General features: G+C 40.5%; 1 protein-coding gene across 14 annotated transcripts; it reads right to left on the bottom strand.

The window, feature by feature from the left end:
• Positions 1–946: 946 nt before the first annotated feature.
• NFYA (nuclear transcription factor Y subunit alpha) lies at positions 947–22,218 on the bottom strand. Of its 14 annotated transcripts, none has more exons than XM_074977653.1 (10): positions 22,119–22,218; positions 17,261–17,382; positions 15,386–15,472; positions 12,494–12,640; positions 9,623–9,754; positions 8,325–8,430; positions 7,118–7,284; positions 5,689–5,862; positions 5,160–5,261; positions 947–4,435 (listed from the first exon to the last, which is right to left on the bottom strand). In XM_074977653.1, the coding sequence occupies exons 2-10, from the start codon at positions 17,333–17,335 to the stop codon at positions 4,382–4,384; spliced, it is 1,044 nt and encodes a 347-aa protein (XP_074833754.1). In that variant the 5' UTR covers positions 17,336–17,382; positions 22,119–22,218; the 3' UTR covers positions 947–4,381. The 14 variants fall into 14 exon arrangements, with proteins under 14 accessions (XP_074833754.1, XP_074833762.1, XP_074833758.1 ...); XM_074977661.1 differs by having other exon boundaries at positions 7,118–7,266; XM_074977657.1 differs by having other exon boundaries at positions 15,389–15,472.
• Positions 22,219–22,385: the final 167 nt, after the last annotated feature.

Raw genomic sequence — 22,385 nt, 5'->3', positions numbered from 1 at the left:
GCCATCAGCGATAAATTCTGTGGAAGGCTGGGGGTGCATTTACTTTCACTTGTGCTATTAAAACCTTCCCCACAGCCATCAGGAAACTGGTTCCTTCTGATAAGAGCAGACAAGGCCTCTCAGAACACCATGAAATGTGGGAATCTGCCGCATTTCCTTTTCTGTCTTACAACTGCCCTTTTAGTTCAGTGGCTACCTTTTTAATCACCTCCCTGCTTTAGGCTGCAGTTCAGTAAAGCCCTGAGCCCGGGCTAGCTTTAAGCATATGAGGACAGCTCCTGACTTCCGTGAGATTACACCTATGTCTACACTAGGGAAAGTCGACTGCAGATATGCAATTCTAGCTATAGTAATTGCATAGCTGAAATCAACTTATCTGCAATCGACTTACCTGGTCATCCACACTGAAGCTGCAAATGGTGGTTTAACTGTTACAGCTTGCAAAGATTAATCTATCACCCAATCAGGAGCCTCTGTACTGCCTTCAACAGTTGAAGGTCCTTGTTGTGCTGGAGTATGGGGCCAGAGAGGGGAAAAAAGGGAATATTCTTACTTTCGTGCCTCCTGGTCTGCCTCATCCTGTAGGAAACTCCCAAACACCAAGACATCTCCATCCCCCAGCCCTATTGCTTAACTTAAACAAGGCCCTACAGGCACAATCCAACCATCCTGCATGGTTGCTGGCCATGCTACAGGCAGACTGGCTGCCTGAAGGTGCTGGCACCCCAAGCTTGCTCACAGGTCGCTAGCATGGGGTATACCCTTCATCTTTATGGCACACCACCTTACAAGAAGGCTATCTGTGTCTGAGTGCCATTAACTGGGCTAGAACTTTTTAGGGACGGAAGTGGGGTATAGAGAAAAGGACAAAACTCTTCACCACTGCACTGTAACCAATCAATAAAAAAAGTTTAAAGAGACAAGAAAGCAAAAAGCCAGCTCAGACTTTATAAATTTTTTATTTGCTGGATAGTGTACACAGTACTTACAATTGCATCTATTAAAGACAAAATACACTTGAAAAAAATGCATCATATAAAAAAATTATAAACTTTTTAAACTATTTACAAACTTTGCCTTCCATTACACAAATCTCAATATTCCCCACTCATTCACAAGAAATTGACGTAAACATGCAAAAGGCTTTTAAACTAATTAGCATCACTTAAGGATCTTTTCCCACACCCCCTTCTACACTTGTATAAAACTGGCTTTGACAGGTTCAATGCTCCAGTGCTTTAGGCATCAACTAACCAAGCACTGAGTTCTCCTCAAACCCATCATTATTTCTTCTAACCCTGATCTGTCTTACCTTACTGCGCTCCCAATCTGGATATGTCCAAATCTAGCCGATATACAAGCTAGAGTTCTCGCATTCAGTTACTACAGGCTTTTGTTTGGGAAATTTCCATTTTTAAAACTTGTAAAAAGAGCTTGGAAATTTTTGTAACACGGTGCTGAGATCTTCAATCTCACTGAGCAAACAAATGCCTTCAGAAGTGTCTCAATGAATACAGGAAAACCAAAACAAACCAAAAAGTCGGACACTAACAACCAGCTTTCATACCACCGCATAAAACTTTACTAAAAGAATTCTCTATGTAGCACAAATGCGTAGGTCTTCATACACCTTCTCCAATTGGGGACCAAAGAACATGAGTGAGGATAGAAGGACTATCTGGAAGATGTTCTAAATATTCTCTGAAGAGTTTTACAAGTTCTTAAACAAACACTGGGGATAACATCTATTTCCCTCACTTCCCAACATCCAGAGAAAATTCTCGGGGATAAAAACTGATTGTAAAATGAAAGTAGAAAGACTGGGAGGGCCCCTGAATCCAGAATGGAACAACTCCCCTCCCCACAACCCCTACTTCCCCCAATATACATCTGTAACCCAGACTGAAAAAAAAATGTACGAATGCCCTTAAAAAGTATTTACAATAATGCTGCAAAAATGTGTTCACGCAAACAAAGCAATATATTGACCGTTCCTTCACTAGGAAATAATTTGATATTTCCCGAAGTAAGTAACATGACAAAAAAAGTTAAGCAAAGGCTTTGTGGTAGCCAAGTGAAGGAAAAAAAAAAAGCACCATACTCTAAATGGCCAAAATGTTTTAAGGCGGGGCAATCAAAATGCAGCCAAAGATGCCAATAATGGAAGGGAACAAACTAATGCTTTTTGAATTTAAAAAAATGAACAGAATATTTGTGCAGGTGACAAATACAACCTAAGAAAATACAAAAAATAATTTACTTCTTTATTGGCATGTGAAAAACTGAAACTAGGGTTCCATGTTACCCTTTTGACTGTGGTTGTCACCAACAAACCAGAACACAGGTCCTTGCAGGCTTCCTTTCACATTATCAAGTACAAGTGATTAGAAGGGAGGGGGGGGACACTGAACTTGGCAGGAATAATGATCTCCTTTAATTACAGAATCAAGTCAAAGGTCAAATCCCAAAGTAGCAATTCCCTTCCTATGTTTTCACTGGCTGAAATTTGGAAACCTCCTTAGGCAACTGGCCTGAGGACTTCAGTTTTCTTGACACCTGTTCAGACAGGCTATCCCTCCAAACTGATTGCTGACAAACTGAAATTAATCATTTCCCTCTTTTCTGTTTCTCTCTTTCCTACTCTCCCACCTGTTCTTGTTATCTTTTTAATCTAAAGAAAAGGGGTCTTTTAGTGGCATTGTTCACCCCCCTCACTTTTGTTTGCCACTGTGCCTATTTTCTTTCTGCTGTTTGCACAATTAAATTGTTGCCTTAAGCTTTCCTCTCTTTCACGATTTGAGGAGATGGTATAGGGCATCTTCTCCAAACTGTTTGCTCTGCTTCCTAAAGCTAGACTCCCCTGAAATGTAGTGAAGAAGGTGATTGGTAAATGCTAGTTACTTCTCCTCTCTACCCGTAAAACTTAATTCTGGTGAGCCAATGCACTCCTTTAAGACTTAAACCACAGAGCACACAAAAATTGGAAGCAGCAGCATCACCTATGCTGATCCCCTTTATGCATCTAAAGTGCAGATGAGAGAAGGGTAAAAATAGACAGCTAAAGGTCACTCGCTAGACGGCTACAGAAACCTCGGATCCCAATGCAAAATTTTAAACCCCATGATGATGGGCCAACTTCAAAATCCAACAGTGGCTAACGAGAAGGAATTCAACAGGAACCAATAGAAAACAAGTCACAAAAAAGGGATCCTATTTTAAAAAAGCAAATATTTCTTCTTCATTCCCTAAGTGCTGTGTTTATAAAAGAGGACATTTTGTAAAAAGCCTGAAGGGATCATCAACATCTGCCCTTGTTACATAGTCCTTGAGCTAGACCAGAATGCACCAAATTGAGCTGTCCTTGGTTCCGGTTGTGATGGATCCATCCTTTACCCTGAATAAGGTCAAAGCACTGTACATATCCCTCTGGAATTTAAAACACTCAAAAAATCAGCTACAATAGGAGACACACAATCCCTCCCATTTTAGGGTTCCAGACTTTGTCTCTTTAGGAGTAACCAAGCACTGCACTGGCAGAGTAAAACAGACACTGAACTTCTTCTAGAAGAGAATCTCAAACCCTTTGATCATTTTTATCCCAGGAGCTGGATTTCTCCTTTCAACAGATCCATTGCTAGCAACATATGTACCAAAGCCAAGACTGTTTTCCCTACGTAATGCTGAGCTGCCCGCCAATGTGCCACTCCCATTTCACTCCTTGGAACAAATACACAGTATTTCAGTTCTTGTAACAAACTTGCAGTATTCACACTGATTTGATAAAATGGCTGAACTTTTCCCAGAAAAGAGCTTGTGGTCTACTCACTTTTACAGGATGGAGCTTAGAGAACCCTTCCAGAAAGGTAAATGCAACTACAAGTGAACAGTTTGGCTGTCAGTAAATCAAGTCCAAAGCTGTGACGAGTGGATATAAACAACAAAACTCCATTGGGAAAACAGCACTGTGGTGTCACCATGTGAGCTCTGATTACTACAAACTGGATTACTCCTCTGCAGAAGGGCCATGGCTCGCTCTCTAGTCTTAGTTAGCCCTGCTTAAGCATGTCAAAGTTATTGCTAATCACTGTCAATTGGCCAACCTTACTTCAATTAATGTAAAAGGCATGAGACTTTCAAACCCCTGTATTCAATCACATGGGGTATACCAAGAAGGTCCCTACAATTTCTATTTGCTGAGTCCACTGCAGTTAAAATCCCAAACAAACCACTTACTGGAAAGGTGGTTTCTGTTGTCTAGAAAAGGGTAGGCTGAGATATGGTGATTGTCCCATTGGAAGGTTTGCTTGATACACTGGTAAGATAGGACACACTTGCAGAGGGATGGGAAACTTGTTCAGTTAATTTTTCCTTCAGACACTGGTTAGGACACTCTGATCATCTGTGTCATTGCTTCTTCATTTGCCTGAGTAGGATCCTGTAGATACAAAAACCAAAACAGCATTGTGACCCTGAAGTACTTCTACCACAGCACCCTTGGTTGGGAACTTTTACTTGGGAAGAGATGATGTGGACAAAAAGTAGTAACTTAGCCCTAAGAAGAATGGATCTCTTAGGTTAAATATACACTACGACTTCAATGCTCTAAAGGGCAATGATGTTTTCCATTTTCTATCCCATTATAGGCTCTTCTCTGAAGACTTCTCCTGCATCTTTCATTCTTCATTTAAAACAACATGAAATATTAAAGCTGTACTAAAGGAAGAAAAAAATCTGAGCATGCCCACTTTTGAATTTCACACTAAGTGCTCACTGAATTTCCTCTACTTTTCATGACAATTTTGAGGCAGTAGGCCAAGAGGTGCAGCAGACTTCACCTTTCTGGACTGGCAAACAAATACAGCTATTACCATGTCTCTACATTTACAAAACTAAGTTGAATACACTTTTCTATTAAGAATATTACGGTCTAGCTACTTGAGGGCCTTTTCTATACCGTAAAGTGAGCTAGGAGACTTTTCACATGAAATCTGAAACGTGGATTAGGGAAAGAGGACAAGGACCAGGACACTAACCCTACAAAGGTGAGGTAAGCAGCAGAATAATTAGAGCGCTCAAGCATTCTTATGAGAGCTACTGGGAAGGCATATGCGAATTTCAGCCATACAAAGAATATAACTGGAAGCAAAGGTTTTGCTCACCTGCATATGAGGGCCATCCTTTTCCTTAGGAGAGAAAAAACGCCCACCTTCTCCCCGTTTCCTAGCCATGGCATGACGATGTCGAGACTCATGCAAATATTTCTACAACAAGAAGAAAAACATTCAGGAGCCATTTCATACTTCCTAGTTCAGCATTATTACTGCAGCTAACTGAAAGCTCAGAACCAATTCTTTTTAAGAAAAACCCAAAAATGTCCTTGAGGACAGATGGTGTACACACCATTTTCAATATAACTACTTGTTCTTTCAACAATGAAGAGCCAAGGAAGTATGTAAGATTGCAATACATGGAGGCAGAAACGGCTCTGTCTGTCACAGACAAAACATGAGGAGGAATACCCATCAGTGAGACGAGGATATGTAAGTTACAAAGAGGAGGGGCAGAAATAAGTCTGTTAAAGTCAATTCCAATTATCTCCATGTTATCCAGAATGTCTTCTATATCCCTTATAATACAATGTCACATCTCCACACTGTGCTTAAAAATAGTGTTGGGTTATATCCTCACCCTCCTCTCTTTGGGGATTTTCCCCTCAGCTTCCAGCTTGGCTCGGGCCTGCCTCCTCTTCAGGATTCGGTGGTACTGCTTGGCATTTACATAGAGGGGCTCCTCTTCAAGCATCTCTGCCCCAGGCAATGGAATCCTCTGAATAGCTGGCACTGATCCAGCCCCTGGTACCATCTGTGTAAAGAACACACTCTTAAGTATACAGTTCACAGCAGAAACTACATATGAAAGGAGATATAATCAGTCCAAAAGTATCAATGCAGAAGTAATAGAAAGGATGCATTGTCTGAAAAGCAATTGTATCTGTTCCAAAATAATGGTATATCAAAGTCAATTGCAAGCCATTCAACAAACTGTCATGCACTTACACTGTTTGTATACAAAGCTAAATGTAAGTGGAGAAATATTACTCTACAAAGTTTCTCTAAACAAACACTCACCATTATCCTCATTGTTTTGTATGTGATATTTACACAATGATGTGAAAACCTGTTAAAATTCCTAAATACATATTTTTTTTCAAAGTTCCATAATTCGTAGTGCTCCTAGCAAGTCACTTTCCTGTACAGTGTAATATATTATAAACATCTCTGTTCTACTGGTATTTTATTAATGCACGTTTCACTTCAACTGTTTCTGTATATTTATTAAACAAGTGCTGTTCACAAAAGGTCTGCTGCCAGCTAATGGAGACAAATAGTCAAACACAAGCCAAGGGGCAATCTCAGCACTAATGTAGTGAAAGCAGAACCCTTATTCATCAGGAAAAAAAAAAGACATCTATAGGTTATTGAAAAATAGCAAGTTTTTGGCTTGAATTCTTCAAACTTGTAAGTACCTCTAATAAATAAAAGCTTTCCTTAAAATTAGATTTTTGAATTTCTTTGAATCTGGTGATAAAATTATTGGGGAGAGGAAACGTGATCTATGTAATAACTCCTCACAGATATTACACCAGGGCTGGGTCTACAGCCAGATGAACAAAGTGGCCAGCTTCCATACATGTATGCACACACCTGTATAAGCACACCAAGTTCTCATTGGAGCACTATCGCCCTTTCTGTTCATCTTTGAGGTGTATCCCCCTTCCCCATCCACTTGGTCAGGGACCATCAATGAAAATGTTTTCTGCCCTGGCCTGCAAAATGGCTAAGACTGCTCCTTGATTAAAATGTTTCTATTTATGTATTCCATTTTTTTTTAAAAAAGAAAATTAGGAGAAATCATGACCTACGTAATAATTTGCCACATAGATTATATTACAATTAATTTCTCCAATTTTAAATCCACTTTAAACCGATATGGAGTCCATATTACAAAAAATTTCTGTGAAGACTGAGCACATTAGATGAAGCTAATATGAATTTCAAGCTGAAACACTTAAAAATAACAAAGAAAAGGAAGAAGAACTTGAATCTTCTATACATACCATAACCATGCCACCTGAATTGACCACATTTCCAGCAACTGGTAGCGTCACAGTTACAGTCCCTTGCCCACTGCTAGTTGTGTTGGTGTTGGCTCCGGCCTGGACAATTTGTGCTCCTGCCAAACTGGCTGCTGGGATGGTGATCATGCCTGTAACAGGGACTGTAACTTTAAGAAAATAAAACACAAAACAAAAAACACGTACACAGAAAGAATGAAGGGAACACAATTAGTCCCACTTCTATTCTTACTCACTCTTGGATAAGGTAGTAACAGAGAGGAAGCCGTGCTAGTCTATACACTATTAAAACAAAAAGCAGTCAAGTAGCACTTTAAAGACCTAGCAATCAACTTTTTTGCTAGTCTTTAAAGTGCTACTTGACTGCTTTTTGTTTGGATAAGGTAGAGGATATGGCAAAAAGTTGAAAGCAACTACTAACAAAATCCCATCATATGCTCTTATTCCACAAACGCACTCTACTTTTCCAAAGTATTCATCTACTATATACATAGGAATCACAGGCCCCAATATAAAGCCATTCCTCTGAAACTTCAACAACAAAATGTAAATGCGTGCATTCTCCACTGACGTTGTCAGGAACCCAAAACAACGTATTTTATTTAAACATTAAACTGCCAAGTGAGGAACTGTGTCTTATTCCGTAATCTCATTTGCACACCAAAGACCTTTTTGCCCTCTTTGCAGGCACGCATATATTTGCGGGTTCCTAGTAATCAGTTCTGCAAAAGGTGGAAAAAAAAAATCATTTTTCTGCTTCATTGTGGCTGGGGAAAAAGGATTTTTGCGGCTACTTAAAAAGTTAGGTTTACAAAGATATATCTATATGAGCACTGTGAGAAGAAGAAAAAGGAATGAAAAAAAAAAGCACACACCCTCCTGCACTTTCTACATTTTAAACTCTTTGCTTCACAGCTGCTACAGCACATGCTGTTACGAGCAACATAAAGCATATTGGGGGAAAAAAACCAAAACACCTTACTGATGTTAAGGGCATTAAAAGCCTACAATTCCAATTCTAAAGAGAGAAGAAAGAGGAATAAATAAAAAAAGCTTTTATTGTCTCAATCGTTGTGCAGTTTCCCCAATACTAAGGATACAGGAAGAAATTAAATGTAATGTGTATGTCTGGAAACTTTGAACTCTGATGTAAAAGAACGTGCTACCCTTTAGATGTCAAAGTTCATACCTTGTTGAAGAATGGTTCCATCGGCATTAACAGGCTGATAAACAATGGTCTGGCCTTCTGCTGTCTGTGCTACTTGCTGCCCTTGAACTGCTATCTGCTGCTGAGTCTGATGGAACAAAGAACATTTTAAATTTACAAACTGCTAAGAAGTTAAAGATTTCCATCCCTGTTTATGAATCAGAGAGCACGAGCCTTCTTTGAGTTTATTACTATTCCCAGTATTAGAGTTGTATATCTATATGCCAATTTCAACTGGTGATTAAAAGATACAGATTGAATCTCTTTAATCTGGAACTCTCTCACCGTGCAACATCTGTAATCCGGAACAACTTTAGTTAGCCAGATGATCCCTTTAATGGGCATGGCCAAGTTTCCTGTGGTCCCATGATGTTTGTTTCCAGCCACCAGTCCTGGCTCTCCAGGTTCTGTGATATTAATTTAGCTGTAATTTACCCCCAAATGACTTCTAAGAGCCCAGTAAACAGTGGGATTTGTAATGCTACTAGACAACGTTGACCTCCTGTGGTTTGACAAATTCTCTAGTCCAGCACCCTTGGGACTCAAGTCGTGCCGAACAAAAGAGGTTCAACTTGTACATAAAACATATATAAAATGTTTACATAAATTTGTTGTGAGGAGTAAGGGAAATGGGGAAATAAATGAACTGATCAAATCTCTAGAGGCACCAAGAACTTGTAATATTATTGTGTAATAGTAGCAGCAGCCACAAGTTTTTTGAAAGTTCAAGACAGACAACTCAAGAGTTTAGAAAGGGCAGATCTACATACACAAATATTTTTAATACCGCCAGAGTATTTCTGGTTTTTTTTGTCTAGGTTTCATATTTCAAGATCGATATGTTAAACTGATAGTCAAGTAACTTAAAAAAAAATGTTCCTAAACAAAAAAGATTTCACAGAACTATAATGGTTTAAAATTTTGGGGTTGGGTGATGTTAAATTCAATTACATTTCTCATTTTAAACTTTTCCCTTCAGCGACCCCTAAAACAATTATGTACAAATAAGAACCATTTTCTTAAGCTAGGTGACAAATATAGGTATTCTGTCCCAGCAAAGAGACATGCCAAAAAAAACCCAAACAAACAAAAAAACAAACTGCATAGAAGGCAATGAGTTACAAAATTATTTATTTCAGTATCAGGTGGTTCTAAATAGTAACTGTCTAACATATTCTCCCTTATTATATTATATAAGCCCATTGCATTCTGAAAGCCATTTGCAGAACTTTCTCTTCCTGTTTCTCTCAGGAAAATCCCTTTCATCCTGTTGCAGTTACCTGTGTCTGGCCAGCAGTAACTGCTGTCTGTGGCTGCTGAATAATGATTTGCTGAGTCTGGCCCTGTTGACCCTGCACCTGCACAGCCTGCCCACCTTGAATCTGAATCTGACCTGGCTGGACCAACTGAATCTGTGGAAGAAAGAGTCAGAAAGGAACATTAACTAAACCTGTTTTTCTCCCTTTAGTCTCAGCATTAGCAAAATAATCTTCCCAGAGTAATTATTACAGTTCATGGGTAAAAAACAACAAATCTTCCTCTTTTAAGCTGAACAGTTTCCTGCCATTTGACGTAGTCATCACTAATGCAAGGAAGGACAAGACTAAGCAGAAATCAGCAAATATATATGCTCATGTCACCATGCCCCAGCAGTCCCTCCCTATTTACTAAGTAAAGCATAATCACAGGGAGAAATACACTACTGTCTTAAGCATGAGATCGGGGATATACTTACCGAGATCACAAGAGACATGGGATTTTAAGGGTTAAGATTGCTGTAAATATCACAAGTGCTAATCATCAAGTGCATAAAAATAGACTGGTATTTACAAAAGTGTAAGACTGCAACCTTGCAGAGAAGAGGGATTTTCTACCTCCCTTGGTGCACCCTCACAGGATAAATTGGAATACCATTAACACTCTTTGCTGAAAATCCCAATTACACACTTTCTTTAAATAAATAATCAGTATGGAGTATATTACATTGAAGAATGACAATAATGCTTTTCAAATACATAATGATTTTCAGCATGGGTGGCAGGTATAAGAGGCAAACTTAGGTAATGCCTCCCCTAGATCTTAGTGCTGCACTGTACCACTCTTCCTTTCCCTATTTTGACAGTGCCTGAAGCTCCCTCAGCAGGCTTTTGCGGTTTGCAGACTCAAGGTTCTTTCCCCCCCCGCCACCTCTACCTCACAGTAAATCTGTTAACTTAAAAGAGAAAAGGCTTCCAGTCGCCCAGAACTATTAACGTAACACTCAACCTGTGAAGCTATTAACAGGAATGTATCAACCCTGTATTTACTAACTGAACTAGTTGCGTCTACAGGACCTTCGCTTTAAATTTGCTTCAAAATGTGTCATTTGTTTGTGCCTGAAGCTTATAAAAATCACATCTAAAAACCTTTGCACAGATATTTAGATGCACGATCTGAGTATTCAGATTTAGCCTTAAATGCTTGGATCTGGAGACAGTTATTTTTAAATAAAATTCTGCAAAAATCACCCTGATCTAAAACAATAGTTTTTATACTATAGTACTATACTGTACAAACAAAATTAAAAATGTCTTTTAAATAGACAGGATTATTTTTCAGCACTATCTTGCCCAGAACAATTACTCTCAGCTAGGCCAGGTTTTAACTCCTCGATCCTTCGTACACTGGAATAACTGAACTTTTTGTTTTGTTTGAACTTTTGAAGCATTCGAGGAACTTCATGCTTTTACGAGACAAACACAAGAATAGGCATGCTATGTTTTGGCAGCTGCAAAGAAACAGGAAAAAGCCCTGGCAACATTTGAGGGGACTGTGCTGAGCGTATTTGCAACATCCTTTGGAAATATACTTGAAATACAGAAAAAACTTCACTATGAATATTTGGTGTGATGGAGAGGCACGTTGGCACCAACTGACAAAGAGTTTACAGTCTTATAACAGCAAATCCTAACTGGCCTGACAAATTCATTACACTTAGAAACTGTTTTCATAGTATTTATCTATAAAGAACACCATATGCAGTCTCAATCATTGTATGAATGACATTTAAGGCATTTTGCATACATATGAAAAATGTTTTGAAAAACAAAGATCAAAGAGAAAAACAAGTTTCTTCAGATAGGAGGTAAAATAGTACCTCTTTGTCAAATATAAACTAACCATCGGAAGTCAACATAATGGAAACGCCTTTTAAAAATTACATCAGCAATGAGACAAGGCACTGGAGACAGAACAACCAGAGGCTGTCCAGTTTCTGGGAGCAAACAATCAACTTTGGCGCATATAACGAAAGACAAGACTCCTCCTCTTCCTACCCCCACTTATCTTACAACTGGGAAAGTAAATAGCACTGACATTCACAAAAGTGAAATCTCACTTAGATTTAGTTGGAATGTTGCAGAAGATATTAAGGATTGGATAAAACTTGGACAAAACATTACACTGCTAAATTAAAGCCTAAAGGAGTGATGATCAATTGGTTTTACATGTAAATGTTACTGTGGCTTTTACTATAATCTAAAATGTGATCCTTGGAAACAAATTTATGGACTGTTCTTACTATAAATACATTGGATTCAGGGATTTGGCTGCACAGGGTGATCAGAGAGAAGAGGGAGACAATGGGCAGGGAGTGGGACAGGGTCTGGGGAGTTTGCCTTCCCCTGCAGCAGCTTCACCCACAACTCCATTCTGTGGGATTATGCAAAGAGCTGGCTCTGGGTTGAATCATTCAGTTTGTAAACTGTTCCTTTAGGGGACAGTATGCCTGAATTCACCAAAATTGTTTCACATGTGTACACTATATGGGAGACATTTCAAAATGGCTCAAGAGATTGGGGTGCAACTACTGTTACCGTGCAAGGCACAGTAAGGGCTGACAGAGGCTAAAAACTTGGAGGCATCAGGGAGCTAGCACAAGTTAAACACACACAATTCTTCTTCTTGGTGGAGGTAACAAGGAGATTCTCTGTCCTGTGCACCTCAAGAACTGTCACAGTGTTCACTGGGGCAGATTCTCAGCTGATGTAAGTTGTCATAGCTCCCTTGACTTCAAAGAAAGAAGGACAATTTCCACTAGCTTACGATCTGTCCTACAACAGTCACAGTTCATTCCTCAGACATTATGGTTAATGAAATTAAGGTAAACCAACCTGCTGCAATCCTTGTGATCCAGAAACTGGGACTTGCATGATGGTCTGACCCTGACCCCCAGGCACAGCCTGCACCATGATGGGCTGGCCAGTTGATGTGATTAGCTGACCTCCACTTACTTGTACCATTAGTGGCTGACCCTGGACCTAGAGAACAGAACAGAACAAAACAATGAAACAAAGTCACACAATAAAAATACCTCAAGTGCAACTGGAAAATATCAAGGGTGAATGTTTATTTCAGTAGAAGGGCTACGAAAACTAAGTTGTCTCTAAGTTGTTTTTTTTGCATAAATTCCAATAAACAGAATTTCTAAAGGAGTCTCCATCTTGTGTTGTTGAATTTCGTAACTTGTCCTTTTCTGCTACTGTCTAATCAAAACCACAAAGTCCAACTATAATTAAGCATGCAAAATATTTACATAGTCAATATGGTTAAACAGTCTTTATGCTAACAGACAAAGGTTACCTCTGTATACAACCTGGAAACTTTCAAATAAGAGCTCACATTCCACAATGAATGTGTGTGTTTCACTAAACTCTATAAAACTAAAATCGCCATTGGTGTTTAAGAAATTAGATTTTCATAGCATTTTAATTTCCAGACGCATATGGCATGCAATGTTCTTGGAACATCTTCTTACAACCATAAAGGGAAGCTGTGCTCATAACAGAACAAAATATGGCATAAAAAAGGAAGAGTGGATGAAAATGTAGACCAACAAGACTTGGAATGGTGAAGGTTTATAGAGCACACGAGAGCCCTTACAAATATTGCTGGAGTAAAAGACTGGGGGAGAAAGGCAGTCAAGGGAAAACTCCATTCAACTATGCATATCAAGCTACAAAGAAAGCCATCTCTCAAAACAATACGCTAGAGGAAGTGCTCAATAAAAGCCACACCTTTTATCTTAAGTTTGGTGTGGGAGGCAATAGATAACAGAATTTTTCTTCACTGCACTTAACACACTTCATAGAAGGAAACAAAGAGTGTAACAGAGTAATCTCCAAACTGCAGTTTTCAGTTAAAAACATGGAAGCTTCAAGGACTTTAAAGAGCCAATCAACATCACACCTCTGATTTCTACCTCCAGATCTCTTATTTTGCGACACTACATTTCTAATAATTATCATACAGGAGACCAATCTGTGAGTGAATTATTATCAATTTAAAAAAAAAACTGTCAGAGTTTATGAAACTATCTAAAATAATGAAGGTCCCTTAAAGAAAGAAACTCCACTTTATATGGCTGAAATTCCTATGTGATTTATAAAGATTCCAGCAACCCTAGATATGGATCAGAGGTCAAAGCTCCCAGATAGGGCACCCTGGCTTCATTTAAGTAATTTGATAGTCCTGCTTCAGTCTCTTCCACCCACTCTTCCACATAAAAGCCACTTGCAGTAATGAGAAGTGAACAATATGCATTATAATGCAGTTTAAAGAGATGCAAGCATGCATACAACAGCCACAAAGCAGCAAAAAGTAAACAGCATAATATGCTTAAAATGAACTAAAATAACAGAAATCCTGAATTTTTATTTGTGTATTTTTAAAATACAAGGAATAAAGGAGAAATGAAAAGTAAACTGTTCAGCAATGGAGTTGAGAGACAATCCAAGCAAGCCAATTCTATCAGCTCACCCTCTTTCATTTAACTCACAGGACGAAACCACTTCAAATACTTCATTATTTCTAAGACAGTCCAAAACATTTTTTCTCCAAAGAATAAAGGAAGACTCCTACCCCAAACCCAGAAAGGGCAGAAATGGCTGTATCAATCTTGTAATATCTACCATTAAGATATTTTTCTTCCCTTTGAAGAACTGCTACACAAACTAACAATAGGAGGCTTGTAAGATGTAGAACATGTCACATGAACAGAAATCAAGATTTGAAATAACTTGCATTCCCATCCCCAGCAGGTAGTGAGTTTTGTTAGTAATAAGTAAATGCAATCTATGGATCTATGCTGTCACAGTAGACATAAATGGGAATGAGAAAATGACTGTTCATGGTAGGCAAGAAAATCCATCAGTTTGTGTTTCTAGTCAGAAAAAAATCATGACACAGGCAGCTGATGAAGCGGGTCTTTGCCCACGAAAGCTTATGCTCCATATACCTGTTAGTCTATAAGGTGCCACAGGACTTCTTGTTGTTCTAGTCAGAAAAAAGTCTCTCTTCAACTCACTTTCACTTTTCAGGGATCTGAAGTGGGTCTGTCCCACGAAAGCTCAACACCTTGTAAGTTATTTTGTTAGTCTTTAAAGTGCTACATTACTGCTGTTTTGTTTTATTATAATACTGACTAACACAGCTACCTCTGTTTCTTTTCAGAGAGCAAATGCGCCCAGCTGCCACTGGATAGCAGAGGTCTGACCTAGCTGAGTTAGGTCCTGCGGTTTGTTTTATCTCTTGCCTCCAAGTTGTTTTCATCTCCTGTTTCATTTCTCTTTCCACCAAAATTCATCCCCCATAATTACACCAGAAAAGAGTTTTCACAAGTAGATTAGGGTTTGGCTGTCTGCATTTTATATTCAACAAACAACTCTCATCACTTCATTTATTGACTGGAACAGCAATTAACATGAGAATCTCATGAAGTGGGTCCTTACTCACAAAACCTCATTACCTAATAAATAAAACGGTTAGCCTTTAAGGTGCTATAGGACTGCTTGGCTTGGGGGGCAGTAGGGTTGTGAAACTACAGACTATTGCAAGACTGCAATTAACCTGTGTTCCAGCTGCTTCCGACCAATAAAACTGCCAATAATTCTGTCCCTATTTCAAACTCTGGGAGAAACATAGCATTACGGATGAGGCGACTGAGGGGGCGGGGAGGGAGAGTGTTCATGCAGTGCTCACATAGACACAATTAGAGAGATCACCACTACCTGGAGGGTCTGGACTTGCTGGCCTGAGGCGGTTGCCACCTGGGCCTCTGTCTGCAACTGGACAGCAGTGACACCACCCTGCTGCTGGGAACAGGAACAGGAATAGCTTGAAACTTAACAACAAGGAAATGCAGAACTCAAGAGACAACCTTACTGATGGGACAGAGAGAACGTAAAGCTCACATAGCACTTTTTCTTGAACACAGGAGTATAGAACATGCCCACATCATCTCAGAAAAGAGATACCAGCAAACCCCAGGTATGCTCACTGGCAGGAGGTAGCAACAACAAAATACAACACAGACAACACACAAGATATTTTCAAGAATTTGACATCTCTACTTTATCATTTGTTTTAAATTATCCCATGTTTGTTTATTTGTATGTAAATGACTTTTCTTTAATTGTACATATTTTTTACTACAGGATGCAACTGGTCTGTCAGGCCTCAACTCCCAAATAAATGGCTCCAAATTCCTTTATCCAACAGAACAGGTATAGCATGGACAACAGCAAATTAACTTTTAAATACCCAGTAAACATGCTTGAAGGGCGATCTGAAGAGAACAGTTTAGCCTTTAATGACCTGTCCTATCTCTAACTTCTTCTGAGAGACTCCCAAAAATAATCTGTGCCAATTGCAGTAGTGGTTTGTGAAACATGGAAAGCCACCCACAGAGAATTAGATTAATACTGGAAGATTCATGTTTTGGTAAAAACTGCATTCAAGGACTCCTTTTCAAAACCACCTCTACATATGTAGTCCTACGCTAATTTTGAAAGCCAACACAAGAAATTAAAACTTGACGAAAGCTTGGCCCTACCACCGTTAACGGAATCCCTTTAAAATGTTACAAGGCAAAGATGACAAATTTATAATTACAATAGATCAACTGAAAGTGTTAGCCTTTGACCATCTATAAGCACCCTCTACATATATCTGAAATTTCCACAGTTTCTTTTCTTTATAACCTTAGCGATGGTCTCTTTAAGGGCCACATCTGGTTCCCACTGAAGCCATAGTCAATTCTGACGGTGGAAATGGGGCTTGGCCTGAAGTATCTGGTATGTGTTGCTTGTTACAAAGCCGTGCAAAGTGCTATTATAAATTGAAAGTATAATTCATACCCTCTTGCTCATGTGAGTAGCAGAAAAACTAATGAGCTCACTTCCACTGTCACAAACAAAAGCAAATAAAGCTTGACAAATCAAAAGGGAATGATACCAATCCAACTAATCACAATATGAGGCTGGGTAAGATAACATTTGAAAAGAAACTCTACATGCCTGCAGACGATAGCACACAAGCCAGAAATTAGTTTTTGGAAGAATGATTCAGACAGAAATGGTTAGCAAAGGACAGATTGATCAGTACAAAGCAAAAGGCTTTTGTTGCAATTACACTGGTATTGCATTTACCCTGATCTTTCAGTGGGAGCAGACTGTTATTCACACTAATATGAAAGTTAAACGAAAGCTGACAAAATTTCCCTAAACTAATCCTGTTTCAATCCTCAGAGAAAAACAATTGTCTGTGGGAGCCGGTGCTCAAAATTATGTTTTGTTTCATAGAAGATGTTGCTTAAATTTTTGGAAAAGACTTATTATTTTTGTTATGTCAGAATTTAAGGGTAAAGTCCCTTTACCTAATATAACTTTGCACTATATCAGTTGTGTCTATTTTTTAATAACTAAAAATTAGAAATGTTAATATGCAAACAAACTTTGATGATAGAAAGAAACTGCTGATTAAAGAATAAAACAGTCACTCTCTCACAGCATCCTGAGGGGCCCGGCTGAACTGTAGAGAACATGACATATTTGTAACTAAATGTCAGGACCTCTAGCTCACTCAAGATAATTTTTCCATACCTGCTGCTGAATCTGTCCAGCTTGCACAACAATCTGTTCTGTGGAACTGTTGCTGTTTGCTGTATACTGCTCCATGGCCCTTCAATTCCAACTCTGCACCCAACGCACTGTAGTCTGGATATCTGAAAGACAGTAAAAAATATATCATTACTGCCCCAATGGCTCAAGATCCAGATTAAATTTACAGTAGCTGGAAAACAAGCCATCTATTCAGATGACATCCTTTAACACAATTGTTTCAAGTAAAGAATTCACCCTACTCATAAGAAAACGTCATTATTCTCATTTGTAGTAAGAAACCAAATATTTTATTTTAATGTGAAATGAAGTATTTTTCTAAGACACACGTGAAGAGGGGAAGTGCCGGCCAATAATTTAAACACCAGACATATTCAGGAGAACAGCATTCCATTCCCAGTTCTACTGCTGATTGTGGTCAAATTAATCCACCTTTCCTGTGTCCCTGTTCCTTTTTCTACCATTTCTCAAGTCGATTCAGACTGTAAACTCCTGGCCCAGGACTGTATCTTATTACGTGGTTAGACAGAATTTTACTCTGGGGGACCACCTCAGTTGGGTCCTCAATGCACAACTCTAACACACACTAATTGTAATTAATAAATAAAATACAGAATCACAGAACACTAGAACTGAAAGGTACCTCAAGGGGTCACTAAAACCAATCCCCTGTCTTCATGGCAGGACCAGGCAACATGTTAGAAATTTATCCAACCTGTTCTTAAATATCTCCAATAATGGAGATTCTACAACCACCCTACGTAATTTATTCCACTACTTAACCACCCTGACAGGACATTTTTCCTTAACCTAACCTCCCTTGCTGCAATTTAAGCCCATTGCTTCCTGTCCAATTAACAGAGGCTAAGGAGAATAATTTCCTCCCTCCGCCTCTTAACACCCTTTTAGGTACTTGAAAGCTGCCATCATGTCCCCCCTCAGCATTCTCTTCTCCAAACTAAACCCCAATTCTTTTACCTTCTCTTATAAGTCATATTTTCTAGACCTTCAATCATTGTAGTTGCTTCTCTCCAGACCATCTCCAAGTTTGTATTAATGGCTGTGTCTACACTAGCCAAGAACTTCAAAATGGCCATGCAAATGGCCATTTCGAAGTTTACTAATGAAGCGCTGACATACATATTCAGCGCCTCATTAGAATGCCGGCAACCGTGGCACTTCGAAATTGACGCAGCTCGCAGCCGTGTGGCTCGTCCAGATGGGGTTCCTTTTTGAAAGGAGATAGGAATAAGGGGACTTCGAAGTAGCCGCGGTCCTTTCGAAAAGGAGCCCAGTCTGGACAAGCCGCGTCAATTTCGAAGTGCCGGCTGCCCGCATTCTAATGAGGCGCTGAATATGTATTTCAGCGCTTCATTAGTAAACTTCGAAATGGCCATTTGCATGGCCATTTCGAAGTTTTTGGCTAGTGCAGACGTAGACCCTGTGTTTTTAGGAAGGAATGATCCCCCCCATTTCTTTTCCGGCTTCTCTTTCAACTTCAAGGCTTCTCCCATCTCTCTTCTTTTCCTGATCCCTCACTTCAATGCACAGGAGAGAAAATGCTCAAGTAAAAGCATTCTTTCCACAGTTTTCTTTATTCTCGTCTCCATTTCTTCCTTTCCTAGTTGATTAGCAAATGAAGAATTGTGATCTCCACTTGTAATGAAGCATTTGTTTTACTCTACCATTAAACAAGACACTGCTATGCAGGTTAAAAGCCACTCCACAACGAACTATATTTGATAGTATCTGCGCAGGATTTAGTCACATCCATTGTCCTCAACTAGCTGTGTAGTGTGAGAGACAAGGTGGCTGAGATAACATCTTTTACTAGACCAACTTCTGTTGATAAAGCAGACAAGCTTTGAGCCACAGAACTCTTCTTTGGTCTGAGAATTTTGGTTAGACTCCAAACCTGAAGAGCTCTATTTAAGCTCAAAAGCTTGTCTCTTTCACAAAACACAAGTTGGACAAATAAGGATACTACCTTATCTGCTGTGTCTCTTTATTATCCTGAGACCAACATGACTATATCACGTGTAATGTGGGAAAGTTAACAATGCAACAAAACCTTAAATCTTTGTAATTCCTGGCCTTTAAGTCCACCTTTGTAACTTAAGTCATTAGTTGTTCTTCATTCATCACAAAAACCATTGCAAAAAGGCTTTTTCATGTATTTACTCATCTTTCTAAATAGACTACTTCACCTATTTTAAGATCACATTGCATTTTTCTTTTGTATTGTAAGATTTAGTTAGCTTAGTCAAATAAACAGACTCAGCATATATCAGGCCTACAAAGAAACAACGAGCAGTATGCAGGTGACAAATTAAGATGCCCTGTATGTGGCAACAATTTGCTCATTGCCTATAGGAAAAGCTTTGTTTGGAAATAAGAAATAAGAACACTAGCCACCCTAACCAGAGCAAAAATCAGTCATAGTATAGCAAGATAAATTTTGCTGCAACTATAAGTTTAACTGTCCTAGTCCATCTAGCGAGACAACATGGGTGAGGTAATATCTTTTATGGAACTAGCATCTGCTGGTGAAAGACAAGCTTTCCAGATTCATGGAGTTCTTCTTTAGGTCAGTAGTGCTATTCAGGGCTCAGCAGAACAACAGTAAATTTAGGCACTTATTTTAAAACCAGACAAATATGACTGCATTTTAGAAAGCATAGCAGATATATATGTAGCCGAACCCTTTACTAATTATAACCCGAGTCAGACTGCCTCAGGCGAAGCATCTAAGCAAGACTGGTCTAGATCAGTATCTTGGATAGGAAATGAACGAAAACTAAGGGTATGGTGGAAAGTGGTGGTGGCAACATAGCCAATGGCATTATGACTTCAAAGTCAGTTTAGGAGATCTATCTTCTGCTTAAAATGTGATGCTGAAATCCTGACTACATAGCCAAGAAAAATCTCATCCCATTTTGCAAGGATATAATCATCAACACTGACACTAAAAAGAATGCCTAGTTGTAATGTTCTTTGTCCCAAAAGTTTTCCCTCTAGTTTCAACAGTTATATTCTTCAATTCTGTCCTAAATGCTTGTTCAGAGCCACATGAAACAGCTTCCACAGCACATCTTTTAAGGTGGCCGTCCAGTTGCGAGTGCTGGGTCCCCCCCCATATTATATTATATGGTATGTAAACCAAGCACCTACCAGCCAGAATTGCCCTAGGTTCCCCTTCTCTAAGTAAAGGCCAAATAGTCATGAATACTCTTTCTAGGACTCAAATGCCAGGCCCCTTCCTCTATACTCTAAGTTCTGGGACATTTCACTGCAGCCCAGCTTATGAGGAAAAAGAGAGGGAAGAGAGGCAGGAGACAAGAATTAGGTTTTAGACATACAACATCAATGGAGAAAGGAGGTGGAGAAAGACCTACAAAGAGGAAGTAGCAGGAGCAAAAATCTACTTTGTTTTTTCTATTTAAATACCACTTATTCATCCAGAGATGATAATTTAAAATTACATTGCTCAATAAGGCAGCAGAGAGAGAGAGAGAGAGAATTTTCTCACCAGAATTACGTTTTAAAAATTAATGATTCTGTATTATGCTGCATGTTCCTCCTGCAAACTACTGGTCTGGCTGGCCAGAAAGCCTGTATAAATTGATACCAAGGTATATTCAACCCTGGAAATAGTTTGGCTATTTCCAGCCAATCCTTCTAGTGTCTACGCAGCTTATGCTAGCTAATGGATACTTTTGCTGTTACCCTTATACAATAATTCCCTGAGGGAAATAAGCTACATTGTCACAAAGACTTTCCGTCAGTGTAACCGCGTGTACACTAAGACTTTTGCCCATATAAAAACGTTGTTGGAAACCCCCCCCCCACCTATAACTAAGAGTCATTACAGTAACAGCAAGAGCTTCTAGCATGAACATGGTTTAAGAATAAAAACGAAAGCAGCTATACCTCATCCTGCACTTCAGCAAAAACGCATGATTAATCACATCCACTATCCCCAAAGCGCATGAGTAAAAGTCAAAGAAAAATTTCAACCAAAAATAACAGCTCAGGAGAGTCATCCACATCTTGCGTTATTCAGCAACCATGGGAAGGAGGCAGCAGGTTGTCACTGGCATTAAATTCATACGGGACATACAAATCGGTGTCTACACCCAGAGATTTCCCGTCCAGTTGGGCACGATGGGCCATTTAGCCAGAAGAGTTCTGGACTGTGGCGAGTTGCGGACAGCAAGAATTTCTTATTTCCCCCAGAGCTGATGAGGGGGCAGAAACGACCGGCAGCATCTCTGTGGGGAAGCGGGGTGGGGGGGCGCTGCTGCCTGCTCACCCCAGGTGTGGCCGTCCAGCTGCTCCCCTCGAGCCGGGCTCCTCTGGGTGGCGGGGTGCAGACGTGAAGCAACCCCATGGGGAGGGTGGGACGCGCACAAGACCGTGCCCCTCATGCTGGCTCTCGCTAGGAGGGGGGGCCCTGGCTGCCCTACACCACCCAGCTCTGCTGGCCTCTCCCCCGCGGGACACACGCAGCTGGTCGCCGCTCGGCGCAGGGGGAGGCCGGACGGGCCCTGCCCCCCAAGGCCTATCTGGCAGGGAAACCACTCGCCATGGGGCCCCAGGCAGAGAACGAGCCCAGAGCCGGGCCCCTCCCCGCGCGTGCGGACGTGAGCGCAGCTCCGACCTCCCCCCACTCCCAGCGGCGGCGCGCCAGCCCCGACCCAGCAGCCGAGCCCCGTCCCTCGGCTCCCCAAGCGCCCGGCCAGCCGGCCCTGCGAGCGGCCTCCTGACTGGTCACTCGGCCCCGCCAATCCCGGCGCTAGGGCCGGCGCTCGGGGGCTCCATATTGGCTGCTCGCACTCACCGTGCCTCGCTCCCCCGGTTCGGGTCCCGCTCTGATTGGCTCCGCCACCGGCCCCCGAAACCCAATCAGCGCCTCCACTCAGCCGCCGCGCAAAATGGCGCCCAACCCTGAACAAAGGGAGGACGGAACGCAGGGCGCAGGCGCCGAATGGTTCCGCCCGCCGCTGTTCTGCGGAACACGCCCACCCGGCCCGACCTGGCTGGAGCTCGTACGCATGCGCCAGGGAAACACGCTCGTCAAGGCTACTAATCATGCGCATGCGCTGAT

The sequence above is a fragment of the Carettochelys insculpta genome, chromosome 26, assembly GCF_033958435.1.
Source record: "Carettochelys insculpta isolate YL-2023 chromosome 26, ASM3395843v1, whole genome shotgun sequence".
NCBI classification, from domain to species: Eukaryota; Metazoa; Chordata; order Testudines; family Carettochelyidae; genus Carettochelys; species Carettochelys insculpta.
Note: the sequence above shows the minus strand (reverse complement) of the source record. Positions and strands in the feature narration are given on the sequence as shown.

Excerpts from the sequence above, each read along its gene's own strand:
- NFYA (XM_074977653.1), bottom strand. The coding sequence starts at position 17,335 with ATGGAGCAGTATACAGCAAACAGCAACAGTTCCACAGAACAGATTGTT. Across the intron at positions 5,863-7,117 it reads ATTCAGGTGGCATGGTTATG|ATGGTACCAGGGGCTGGATC; the intron begins GTATGTATAGAA and ends TTCTTTACACAG. Across the intron at positions 4,436-5,159 it reads AGGATGGCCCTCATATGCAG|GATCCTACTCAGGCAAATGA; the intron begins GTGAGCAAAACC and ends TTGTATCTACAG.